General features: G+C 49.8%; 1 protein-coding gene across 1 annotated transcript; it reads left to right on the forward strand.

The window, feature by feature from the left end:
* The first annotated feature begins 9446 nt into the window (after nucleotides 1-9446).
* Zbtb12 (zinc finger and BTB domain containing 12) lies at nucleotides 9447-12384 on the forward strand. Its single transcript, XM_034523992.3, has 2 exons — nucleotides 9447-9751; nucleotides 10204-12384. The coding sequence occupies exon 2, from the start codon at nucleotides 10224-10226 to the stop codon at nucleotides 11601-11603; it is 1380 nt and encodes a 459-aa protein (XP_034379883.1). The 5' UTR covers nucleotides 9447-9751; nucleotides 10204-10223; the 3' UTR covers nucleotides 11604-12384.
* Nucleotides 12385-13195: the final 811 nt, after the last annotated feature.

Raw genomic sequence — 13195 nt, forward strand, 5'->3', positions numbered from 1 at the left:
AATGCTCAGGTCAATGCTCTTAACCACTGAGCCATCTCTCCAGCTCTAGCTTCTCAGTCTTGAGGTTCATCTATATAGAGTGGAATACCTCAAGGTAGGTAAAATATAGATTATAGATGACATAGATGGGGTGTGTGGGACGCCGCTGTTTGTGAAAAAATAAAAACAAAATCAGCATGGGAGATGTAACTGTATCCTCTCTCCCCCTCTCCCACCTTTTTAGTTCACTGTGGCTTCTTCTGTGTGTTCTAGGCAAGCCCTTACCTCCACCCCCAGCCCCACAGCTTTGTATATGTGCAGAATTTTTCGGGAAACTGACCAAGAGAGTCACCTCGGGGGGTGGGGGTGGGGAGCTGGGGCCGAAAGATGGGCCCAGGAGGAAACGTCACAGAACACAAATCTATATTTCTGCTTGTGATGTTTGTTTGTTAGAGACAAGGTCTCTCAAGCCCAAATCCTGTGTGTGATCCAGCTCCTCGTGCTGGATTATAGATGTATCACCACGCCTGACATATATGACGCTAGGACTTCTGTATATGATACCAGGCCAGGGCTCTACCCACTGAGCTTCACTCTCAATTCTACGGAAACTTTGTGTTGGCTTGTTTTTGTTTTTTGAGATGAGATCTCACTTATGTGGCACTAGCTGTCCTGGAATTTGGTGTATAGACCAGGCTGGCCTCTAACTCACAGAGATGTGTCTCCTGAATACTAGGATTAAAGGCATTAGCCACCGCGCTCAGCTGGTGTTTTATCGTGGCTTTGAGATTTACTCTTATCGGATAGGCCTGGTGGCACCCACCTTTAATCCCAGCACTCAGGAGGCAGAAGCAGGTGGATCTCTGAGTTCAATGCTAGCCTGGTCTTCGTAGTGGGTTACATTGCAGGCTAGCCAGGGTTACATACCCACATTGAAACCCTGTCTCAAAAATAAATAAATAAATAAATAAATAAATAAATAAATAAATAAACAAACTTGTGAAAGAATGACTAACTTTTTAAAACCCCCCAAATGAACAAAGGCTGGTGTTGAGGGAAACATTGAATCATCCTGAAGTTACATCTTCAGGGGCCATGAGCTGTTCCCTGACTTCAGTTGCCATGAGTCAGTTCCCTGGAGCCACATCATATCTGAATTTTTAAAATTCCAGCTTCCAAGATCAAAAAGCTTGAAGAGGTGACTCATGGCTGTAATTCTAGCACTTAGAAGGCTGAGGCAGGGGGATCAGGAGCTCAAGGTCATCCTTCAGTTCAGAAGAAATTCCAGGACAGGCTCAGCTAGCACAGACTCTGTCTCAACACCCCCCCAAAAAAACAGGTATGTGGAGGAAGGGGGTCGAGATGCTGAAGCAATGGCTCAGTGTGAATCAGGAATTGCTGATAAGTCTGACAGACAAGCCTGCATTCAACTTTCTGGATTCATATAGTGGGAGGGGAGAGCCAGCTTCTCAATAGTTGTCCTCTGACACACACACACACAGGCACATGTTTGCACATATGCATGCACATACACATATATATGCACACGAATGCACACACATACATGCACACGCACACATACATGCATACACACACTGTGCATGCACACATGTTGCGGTAAATCTCTTGCCCATAGGGAATCCATAGAAGAAAGGACACAAGTCAATAAGTATCAAATGAATGCTGCATGCCTAGACACACACATACACACACTAAAGTGGAAACTTTAGTTTGTTAGGTAGTTAGTTAGTTAGTTAGTTAGTTAGTTATGTCAAATGATGTTGTGCTGGGACACACAGGTGAGAGGATGTCTTGCTAAAGCAGACACGTGAAACAGGTGAAACACTGTTCTCCTGAAGCAGACACAGGTGAAAGGATGTTTTGATATAGCAAACACGTGAAAAAATGCATGAAGAAGGAGTGTAATTGTGACTCCACAGACAGTGGGAGGCGAGCACTGAGCTGTCTGCCTTTGCTCTGCCTCACTATTCTTCACTAAAGACTCACATGTATTCGTTTGCCTTACATAGTGTTGTTGAGTTGTTGTGGTAACGCCCGCCATTGAGAGAAAGTCACCTAAGAACTGCTTGTGAGGTTCCTGCGGCAGCTTTTGCAGCCTCGCCTCAGGCTAGTGGGAGAGCCTGGCTGTTTCCATCAGGATTGAACTACCACTGCCTGGTGTCTGCTTGTTGAGAGGACTGGACTGTAGCTGCTGGTTCATGCATGGAGTCTGCCTGCCTAGAGGACTGGTCTGCAGCTGCAGAGTTGTATTTGGTGTTTGCTACAGGACCGAACTGCTTCCAAAGAAGATCAAGCTCACCCCTAAAGAACTATTGCTGAACAGGACCACTCCCCCATATCCTAGTAACTTTTCTCTTCTACTACCTCTGCTGGGTGGTGGGCTTGAAGAGCAGTTGAACCCTTATTAAAAGTAGATTGCAAAAAATTTACGCTTACACACACACACACACACAAAATAATTTTTTATGGGATGGGAGGGGCCTGGTGACACATAGTTTTAGTCACTGGGAGGCAGATCTCCCGGAATTGAAATTCATAAAGGCAGTACAATCAAGGAGTTGAAGTGACCTTGAACTGGCTGCCAGGCAGGGGGTCAATGTGCATCGTAAAGGGTGTGTGTGTGTGTGTGTGTGTGTGTGTGTGTGCACCCAGCTGTGGGAAACATACAGGCTGCTTATCAATACTCCCAATTTCTGCCTCCCAGGCATGTGACAAAACCAAATGTCTGAGCTTTGCTGAAGTTAATTACAGCCAAATGACTTTACACAGTGAGCAGAGGTCCTGCGCATCAGAACCCCTCAGTTAGCTGAAGAAGCCTCACAATGCACTCAGGAGACAGAGGCAGGAGGATTGCATAAATTCCAGGCCTCTTTAACCTACATTTACCAGGCCAGTCAGGGTTACATAGTGAGACCCTGCCTCAAACAAGTGAACAGATGTGTTGAATTACCAATGTGATATTGCCGGAGGTCTTTTCTCCTTCCTTCTGTGTCACTAAATCAGGAAACGAACCCAGGGCTTCTTGTGTGATACTCAGCCTGGTACCACTGAGTCACCCCCAGTCGACTACCAATAAGTCTGTTTGTTTACATATTGCTCAGATTTTGCTTTTGGAAACAAGGTTTCTCTGTGTAGCCCTGGCTGTCCTGGAACTTGCTTTGTAGGCCAGACTGACCTTGAACTCAGAGATTTGCCTGCCTCTGCCTCCTGAATGTTGGAATTGAAAGCCTGTGCCATGGGGCTGGAGAGATGGCTCAGAGGTTAGGGGCACTGCTGCTCTTCCAGAGGTCCTGAGTTCAATTCCCCGCAGTCACATGGTAGCTCACAACCATCTGTAATGAAATCTGGTGCCCTCTTCTAGTCTACAGACATACATGCAGACAGAATACTGTATACATGATAAACAAATAAATCTTGAAAAAACAAAAGCCTGTGCTACCAGATCTGGCTTCATATTGGCTGCTTGACACAGGGTCTCAAGAGATCTGGCAGCAGGATATAAGCCAAAGATGGCCTTGAGGTGAGTCTCCCCATCCTTCTGCCTGAGCCTCCCAAGTGCTGGGATGACAAGCATGGTCCATTAGGCCAAATGTGTATACATTTTTTAAATTACTTCTTTTAGTTTTGAGATTATAATTACATAATTTCTCTCCTTCCAGTTTCTCACTCCAAACCCTGTCATGCAATCAAACTTCATTGGTCTCTTTCTTTCTTTCCTTTTTTTTTTTTTTTTTTTTTTTTTTTGGTTTTAGAAAAAGGGTTTCTCTGTATAGCCTTGGCTGTCCTGGAACTCAGTCTGTAGACCAGACTGGCCTCGAACTCAGAAATCCACCTGCCTCTGCCTCCCAAGTGCTGGGATTAAAGGCGTGCGCCACCACCGCCCGGCCATTGGTCTCTTTCAAGTTCATGGTTTCTTTTTTTTCATTAGTTGTCACTGCATACATCCAACATATAGGTGTGTTGTATAGATTCGTGCACATATGTATGTACATATAATGTATATATGTATGTATATATACCACATGTATATATGCATGTATATATGAATACACATGCACATATATACATATACATTTATTATATACATACCTAAATACATAAGTATATGCACAGTCTGTGTAATGTTACTTATATGTATGTTTTCATGGCTGACAATTTGGTATTGGATAACCAGTTGATGTGTTTTTTCCTGGGGAAGGCTACTTCTGCTCTCAGGTGTCCTTGGTTGCCTGCAGTTCTTTGTGTAGGGCTGAGGCCTCTTGGGCTTCCCCATCTGCTCCGACAAGGCCATCGGTGCCATCCTTGTCCCGCTCCTGTTTGGTGGTCGTGTTGGTGAGACTTTAATGGATGGAGCTTCTGACGTTCCTAGAAAACACAGTCTCATAGCAGACTCACTGATTCTCTGGCTTTTAGTCTTTCCACCCCTCTTCCTCCCTCAGTGATCCCTGGGCCTCAGGTGCAGAAGTCGTATTGTAGTCGAATCCATTGGGAGTGGGCGCCACAAGTCCACATGTTGATGGGTTGTGGGTTTCTGTAATTGTCTGTGTGCTGCCAAGAGAGCTTTCTTTGATGAGGGGTGAGGACGACCCTCGCCTGTGGGCATAAAGACAGTCTTTAGGATATCATTAGGGGCAGCTTTGTACCCTCGTCTGTGGGCATAAAGACAGTCTTTAGGATGTCATTAGGGCAACTCTGTAAAGTGCAGCTGGTTGTAGGTTCTCCTGCAGATCCATGACGTCACTAGCTGTGTGTGGCTGGCTGGCATCACTTTCCTCTTGCTGAGTGGGATTTTAATATCATCGTCTTTTCGTTACATTTCCTTGTTTTATGTATTTTTATGGGGATCATACACCATCGTGTACATGTGGAGGTAGTAGGACTTAGGGCATCTGCTCTCTCCTCTCCCCCGCCCCCAAGGGATCCCAGGGTTTAAACTCGGCTGGATAGAAAGTGCCTTCACCCACAATCCCTAGTAACCTTTAATGATTTTTGAAATGTTAAACTTTTACTTTACAAACAAATTTAAAAAGGACTTTAATCTTTTTTTTTTTTAAGAATTATTTATTTTATGTCTATGAGTACACTGTAGCTGTCTTCAGACACACCAGAAGAGGGCATCAAATCACATTGCAGATGGCTGTGAGCCTCCATGTGGTTGCTGGGAATTGAACTCAGGACCTCTGGAAGAAGAGCCAGTGCTCTTAACCACTGAGCCATCTCTCCAGCCACAGACTTTTTTTTTTTTTTAAATCATTTTTATGTGATGTGTATGAGTGTTTTGCCTGTGTGTAGGTATGTGCACTGCGTGCGTGTCTGGTGCCCATGGAGGCCAGCAGAAAATGCCAGATTCCTCTGGAACTAAAGACAGTTGTAAGCTGCCTTGTGAGTGCTGGGAACAGAACCTGCAACCCCTGCAAGTGAGGACAGTGGCCCACGCCTTTAATCCCAGCACTCGGGAGGCAGAGGCAGGCAGGTCTCTGAATTCAAGGCCAGTCTGGTCTATGGATCAAGTTCCAAGACAGCCAGAGCTACACGGAGAGAGAGAGACCCTGTCTCAAAAAACCCCACCACCAACAAAAGAAGAGCAAGAGCTCCTCACCTGTAACTGCTGAGCCATCTCTGCAGTCCAAAAATCAGCGGTGATTGTGTTTTAACACAACCTCAGTCTTTACGATTTTACCAATGAAAACTTGGGCCCAGATGCTCCGTGAAAGCCTGCTGGCTCAGAGAGGCAGAGAAAGCAGCAATCTGACCTCCCTCCTCAACCATCATCCCAGAAGCAATGCCCCTCTCTCACACCCTCTCAAAAAAACTTCCTTCACACTCAATGTCCCTACCTTCTACTTCCTGACCGTCTCTCTGTCCTTCCTCCTGACCCCCTCTTACTCTCTCTGGTTTTTTTTTTTTTTTTCTTAATAATCCTATGTTCACTTCCTGTCAAAGGAGGTTGCTTGTGCCACCTCCTGACCTACCTATGGTTGACTTTATTTAATCCTCTTTACTCATGGATTAGAGGTGTGAGCCACACCACCACTAAAAACAGGTTTTCCCAGTAAACAACACAATCTCAGGGTTCACAGTGTGACCAAATATGCTACAGCAGTGGTGGGGGTGTGGGGGCATGTCTGGGAGGTATATGTACCCTGGTGGGAGTGTAGAGGGCAACGTTCAGGAGACTGGTCCTCTCCTCCTGTCCACAGCTCTTCCACATTGAGCCATCTCCTTGTTTCCTCTTTGAAGCCTTTTCCGACTGGATCCCCCAGTTGTCAGTAATGATCAGTGACCACTTCACTACTGACTCAACAGAGCGTATCAGTGAGATACAGCTGCCTCAGTGAGGCACGGAGACCATCTGCACTGCTACTGTTACTTAGGCATTACCAAGGAGCAAGGCTGCCTGGCCAAGGCTGAGCAGTCATCAGCTCTCTCTAGATGTCTGAAAAGGTTTCAGTGAGTGTCCCACTGCCTGATAGGAAGAAAGAGAGTGGGAAGCTAGGCCATGCAGTGCCTATGGGCAGAGGATGACCCCGGAGCACCAACTGCGGAGAGGTGTGGGCAGGATATTTGATCACACTGTGAACCCTGGAAACCCTGTCTCGAAAAACCAACAAAAAAAAAAAAAAAAAAAAGAAAGAAAGAAAGAAAGAAAGAAAAGAAAAAAACAAAATACAAACAAACAAACTAAAAAAACCTTTAAAAAAGAAACTTTGCAAACTCTCATCTTGAAAAACATTTTATTTTAAATTACATTTTTGTGTGTTTGAGGGGGAAGGTGATGTACCTATGAGTGCAGGTACCTGCAGAGGCCAGAAGAGGGCATTGGATCCCCTGGAGCTGAAGTTACCTGCAGTTATGAGACTCCCCACAGGGTGCTAAGAGAGAGAACAGGAGTTCTTTTCACCATGAGCCAGCTCCAGTCTCCATACTCTGTTAGTTTTGAGGTGGGATATCTATTTAGCCCTGGCTATCCAGAAACTATATAGAACAGGCTGGCCTCAGACTCACAGAGATCCGTCCACCTGCCTCCTGAGTGCTGGGATTAAAAGCCTGGGCCACCCCTCCTAGCTCCAACTCTCCTCTCCCCTCTCTTTTTGATAGGGTAGGATTTTAAGACAGGGTTTCTCTTTGTAGCCCTGGCTATCCTGGAACTGGATCTGTAGACCAGGCTGGCCTTGAACTCAGAGATCTGTCTGCCTCTGCCTCCCAAGTGCTGGGATTAAAGGCGTGTGCCACCACGCCTGGCTTAGTTTCTTGAAGACTTACTTTACTGGTCTACAGAATGAGTTCCAGGACAGCCAGGACTACACAGAGAAACCCTGTCTCGAAAAAACAAAAAAACAAACAAACAAACAAACAAAAAAAGACTTACTTTACAGGTATGAGCATTTTGCTATGTGTGTGTTTGTGTGTGTGTTTACAATGTCCATGTCTGGTGCTTGCAGATGTCAGAAGGGAGTGTCATATCCTCTGGATTGCAGTTATGAGTGGTTGTAGGCCACCGGGTAGATTCTGGGAAGAGCACTGGGGTCCTCTGCAAGAAGAAGTGTTCTTAACAGCTTGGCCATCTCTCCAGCCTCATGGATAATTCTTTTGAAAAGTTTGGTAAGAAGAAAAAGAAAGGATGAGATAGGAAAACAGAATTTTTAAAGGAAAATTCTTTTGAAACTGTCATAGTGGTGGCGGGGTGCACCTTTAATCCCAGCGATTGGGAGGCAGAGCCGAAGAGATTTCTGAGTTCAAGGTCAGCCTTGTCTACAGAGTGAGTTTCAGTATAGCCAAGGCTACACAAACTGTCTTGAAAAAAGAAAGGATGAAAGAAAGAAGAAAACAACAGCCACAGTCTATCAGAAAAGCAAAACCAAAACAAAACAAAAAACCAAGAGAGAAAAAAAAAAAAACAACAGTGTTACTACAGATCCAGTGTGTGCCTGTTCAGTGTATATGAGGCTCCCAAGAACCCTCTATCAGCCTGGTAAGCATTCAGGACCTTGAGTTCAAAGATAAAGACACTATGATTTAGAGAACTGATTTGCCAAAGGCCTCTATCTCTTGTAGACACCAAAAATGGCTTTGAACAAGGTGTACCAGACACAATGGCCTACCTAAAATCCACATGACCTGATCACAAAGTGAGCTGCGTGAGGGTACAAAAGTCAGAATTTTAAAAGGAAAGACCACAGCTAAGGTATGGCTGTCATGGCCCTCTGCGCCTCCTCCGGGAACAGCATCCCTTGGGTGTGAGTATTCGTTCAATCAGGAATGAACTTTGTATGGGCGGACACTGGTCCAGCTGAAAGCCAATGACTTCAACACCCAGCCATTTATTGTCTCTTATTTGCAAAACACAGCCCACAACTTAACTCCTGTATTCAATAAGTTACAGCCTTTGGTGGTGGTGGTGGGGGGGCAGGTATTGAATACATTGGGTAGCAAGCCGTTTAGCATCCTCAAGATTGAGAAGCTTCTTGGGCGGTGTAATAAACAAATGTAATCATCTCCCTGAGGACTTTACTCTTTAAAGCCAGTGTGGGTATTTGGGGTGCACAGAAGCGCTGGGGGCCTAGCCTTCAAGACAAGTACTCATATTGAAGTTGTGGAGCCGGCAGTTTAGGAGTGGTGATGAAGGCCAGGCACAGAGTAGAGGGGGCTATCTAAGGCCGGGGAGGGAGCACCTCTCTGGATAAGATGCTGTGGAACGGAAGGAAAGAGTGGGTGCAGGGAAAGATTAAAGATGATACATTAGTACCAATATAAATAATTGCACAATTTACAGGATTAGTCCCAGCGTTAATTACGCAGTGGAGGTGAAATGCACTAATCTTCCACTTTATGAGTAGAGTCGTTGGCCTTGGCAAGTAGGAACGGATGAAATAGAAGGGAGGACGAGTGTGATTTAAGTAACTGTGTGCTCTAAGCCGGGCAAGCTGGGAGCGCGGCTTCACGCTGGTTCATCGGGCTTTGTGGAAAGTGAAATTATCTTTTAGATCAGGAGGACTACAGGGACACTGGCTTCAGAAGACTTGGAAAAGTCTGGAAGTGTAGCCCGAGGAACGGTGCACATATTCAGAAGAGGATGCACCCGTGGGCAGCAGTGATCCACAGATCAGTAGGCTCTGGGAGGTGGCCCGACTCCGCACAGCTGGGCGGGAGCGACGCCTTGCTCGAGAGCAGGTGGCCGCGCAGACTGCCAGACTGCGCAGCTCCCGGGGAGCGCGCGCGCTGGGGGGCGCGGGGCAGGCGGGGCTAGCGGGGACGCGCTGGGGTGCAGGAGGGGGGAGCCGGGGGCGGGGCCGAGCGCGCGGGCCTTGGCACGCACGCGCAGACGGGCCGCGGGCCCCAGAGGCAGAGAGGAGGGGGAGCGTGAAATAGGGGGGGTGTGGAGCGTATTTCCGCTCTGGCGGACAAATAATCCTGGCCAAAGGGGAGGCACGACTGTCCAGCCCTTTAACCGCGTGGGGGTGCCGGGGGAGAAAAGGGGGGTCGGGGAGGGGGAATCCTGCTCCTTTAATTCCCTCCCCTCTTCCTCCGCCCCGAGTCCGCGAGGACGCTGCGCAGCGCGGGGCCTTGGAACACTCGGCACGAGCTGCCCCCGCCCCTCCCCCTCCCGCCCACGCGGAGCCGGCCCGCGCGCGCGCCCCGTGCACCCCCGCGCCTGCGCGCTGCCCCGGCCCTGCCCGAGTGTGGGGGGCGTCGCTGGCCCCGGGGGGGTGGGGGACCAGGGGGGAAAAATCAGCACGCGGAACCGGGCCAGGTGAGAGGCGCGTGCACCCAGGGTCGTGAGTCTGGGTGGGGGGGGCGTGCCACGGAGATCTGCGCGTGGGAGGGGGGCGTGCACGACCTGTCCGGGCGGTGGGAGGACGTGAAAAGAGGGACTCACAGCAGCGCGGCCCAGGCTAGAGCGAGGCGGGTGAGGAGAGCCTGCAACCTGGGGCCACCCCAGAGTTGCAATCCTCTGGTTTTTTTCCCCCACCCACCCCTTTATCCATTCTCCCATGGGCGCGCGGGCTGCGGGACTGGGGGGTGTGGACGCCGCTGCCCCGCCCCCGGGAACCACGCCTCCCTCCTCGGAGGGACCGCGCCTCCTTGGAATTGGGGAAACTGAGGGAGGCGCGCCAAGACTAGGGAGGTAGGGATGAGGGGTCTGGAGCCTTGGCCTCCGACAGCCAGAGACCTTTGTCTCTGACCCGTTTCCTTCCCACCCAGGGCAGTCCACTCCCGCCACAATGGCCTCTGGAGTGGAAGTCCTGCGCTTCCAGCTGCCTGGCCACGAGGCCGCAACGTTGCGGAACATGAACCAGCTCCGTGCAGAGGAGCGGTTCTGTGATGTGACCATCGTGGCCGACAGCCTCAAATTCCGTGGCCACAAGGTCATCCTGGCCGCCTGCTCACCCTTCCTCCGGGACCAGTTCTTGCTGAACCCCAGTTCTGAGCTGCAGGTCTCGCTGATGCACAGTGCGCGTATTGTGGCGGACTTGCTCCTCTCTTGCTACACGGGTGCTCTGGAGTTCGCAGTCAGGGACATCGTGAACTACCTGACAGCAGCCTCCTACCTGCAAATGGAGCATGTGGTGGAGAAATGCCGGAACGCTCTCAGCCAGTTCATTGAGCCCAAAATAGGCCTTAAAGAAGATGGGGTCAGCGAGGCTAGCCTCATGAGCAGTGTCAGTGCCACCAAGTCCCTCCTCCCTCCAGCCAGGACCCCAAAGCCAGCTCCAAAACCCCCACCGCCACCTCCTCTACCCCCTCCGCTCCTGCGACCCGTGAAGCTGGAGTTTCCGCTGGACGAGGATCTAGAGCTGAAGGCGGAAGAGGAGGATGAGGATGAAGATGAGGATGTTTCCGACATCTGCATCGTCAAGGTGGAGTCTGCCCTCGAAGTGGCACACCGGCTCAAACCCCCTGGAGGCCTAGCAGGGGGTCTGGGCATCGGGGCCTCTGTGAGCAGCCACCTGGGAGAGCTGGCCCAGAGTAGCATGGCCCCCAACACTGTCGCCCCACCACAAGGTGTGGTGAAGGCCTGCTACAGCTTGTCAGAGGACGCGGAAGGGGAAGGCCTGTTGTTGATCCCAGGAGGCCGGGCCAGTGTGGGGGCCACCTCGGGCCTAGTGGAAGCAGCAGCGGTGGCCATGGCTGCCCGGGGGGCGGGGGGCAGCCTGGGGGCAGGGGGCAGCCGGGGACCTCTGCCTGGGGGCTTCTCAAGTGGGAACCCCTTAAAGAACATCAAATGCACCAAATGCCCGGAAGTGTTCCAGGGTGTGGAGAAGCTGGTCTTCCACATGCGTGCACAACACTTCATCTTTATGTGCCCGCGCTGCGGCAAGCAGTTCAACCACAGCAGCAACCTCAACCGCCACATGAACGTCCACCGTGGCGTCAAGTCACACTCGTGTGGCATCTGCGGCAAGTGCTTTACTCAGAAGTCCACGCTGCACGATCACCTCAACCTGCACTCAGGAGCCCGGCCCTACCGATGCTCCTATTGTGACGTGCGCTTTGCCCACAAGCCCGCCATCAGGCGGCACCTCAAGGAGCAGCATGGCAAAACCACAGCTGAGAACGTGCTGGAAGCTGGTGTGGCCGAGATCAACGTCCTCATCCGCTGACGGGCCAAGAGGCTGGGGGGTTCCTGGGCCCGGCAGCATTGGGGAGGGCCGGGGTTCTGGGGCAGGCATACATTTTGAGGGAGGAAGATTGGAGAGAGACCTTGCCTCAAAGAGCAGAAGAAAAAGATGGAGCCGGAGACAGGGTTGACAAGGCTGAGGGAATGGGGGGTCCCAAAGAAAGATGACTTTTTTTTTGAAGAGGTGCATAAACGATGCGGAGGAAGTGCGGGGGAAGCAAAGATGAAAGTTTTGGAGAACAACTCTTTCCTGGCTAGAGCTTAAAGCTGCCTCGGAGGAGGAGGATTCTAGCGTTTCTTGAGGTGGGGTGGGGGTGGGAGTTGTAGGGGGATTGCCGGGATGCAGCTTACTTGCTCCTGGTTAGAATAGATCACAGGGAGGAGGGAGCGGAGGGCGACACATGTATGATGTCCCAGAAAAAGAAGGGGCGGCGATTCTTGCATGCTGGGAAGTGGGAAAGTAGGTACAAGGCTCACCGGAAATGAAAGAAAATGATTATGCGCCAGGTAAGAGAACAGGGTGGGCAACCTGGGTAGGTAATGAGACATTAGGGTACAGTAGCGAGAACAGCGAGTAGCAGAGGGGTGGGGGGCAGGGCACTTAGGAAAAAGGACACAAGGAGGGCTGTTTGGGGGAGGGAGAGGAGTAGAGACTTATACAGTATTTTTTAAGAAAACGTATTTTTTAGGATTTTTTCTGGAGTTTGGGGTTTTAGTTTTTCTTTGTTTTCCACAAAAATAAACAAAAAAACAAAATTTCTTTACATTCTGGCAACTGCATGTGTGTGACTACCCACCATAGATTCTCCCAGCGTTAACAACTGCGGTCCCATGCCAAAGGAGCCCAGCTTCAAACAGAAACTAGGAACACGCCCTAAGCACCTAGGCAGGAACCTTATCACACAAGTGACTGGCAGCCCTGGTGCTGGCATAGACCTTAGGGGGTTTGGTGGCAGTCCAGGCCATGGACCACAGGTGGCCAGTGAGCCCACAGAGATGGCAAGCAGGCATCTGTTGAATATTTTTGGACTTTTAAGGAAAGTTGAAATACCAGCTAAACTTAAATTCGATTACCTAGAAGACTACAATTCCCAGAAAGCTCTGAAAAGTTTTTAAATCTAAAGAAGACTACAGTTCCCATAAGACGCCCAATTGGCCTCGGGCCCAGTAACATAAGTACCTGTTTGTCCAATATTGTGTGTGCAACCATACAGGCATTTTCAAACTTAGGCCAGAACTTAATGCCTGGAGGGGGGTGTGCCCTCGATAGTGTTCAGGGCTGCATACTTGCTCTGTCTACCATTCACATTTAAGCTGTCAGCTGGACCATGACCCCCGATGGAGAAGTGTTTGGCCACACATAGTTACTGTCAATCGACTGTAGCCGCCCTGGAGGCCTCCGCTGCATTCAGTTGGGCATCTCTAGTACAACAGAAGACATTTCCTCCAGATTTCCAAAAGCACACTGACCCAGAAGTACAGGTGTCTTCCATGAGTCTCTGTTGCCCCTTCTTGTGCGCTAGAATCTAAAACTAAGACCCAGCCTTCTATCTGGCGGTCAGAACTAGAAAGATA

The sequence above is a fragment of the Arvicanthis niloticus genome, chromosome 20, assembly GCF_011762505.2.
Source record: "Arvicanthis niloticus isolate mArvNil1 chromosome 20, mArvNil1.pat.X, whole genome shotgun sequence".
In the NCBI taxonomy this organism is placed as follows: domain Eukaryota; kingdom Metazoa; phylum Chordata; class Mammalia; order Rodentia; family Muridae; genus Arvicanthis; species Arvicanthis niloticus.

What these genes read in the sequence shown, in the direction of transcription:
- Zbtb12 (XM_034523992.3), top strand. Translation starts at nt 10,224, where the DNA reads ATGGCCTCTGGAGTGGAAGTCCTGCGCTTCCAGCTGCCTGGCCACGAG.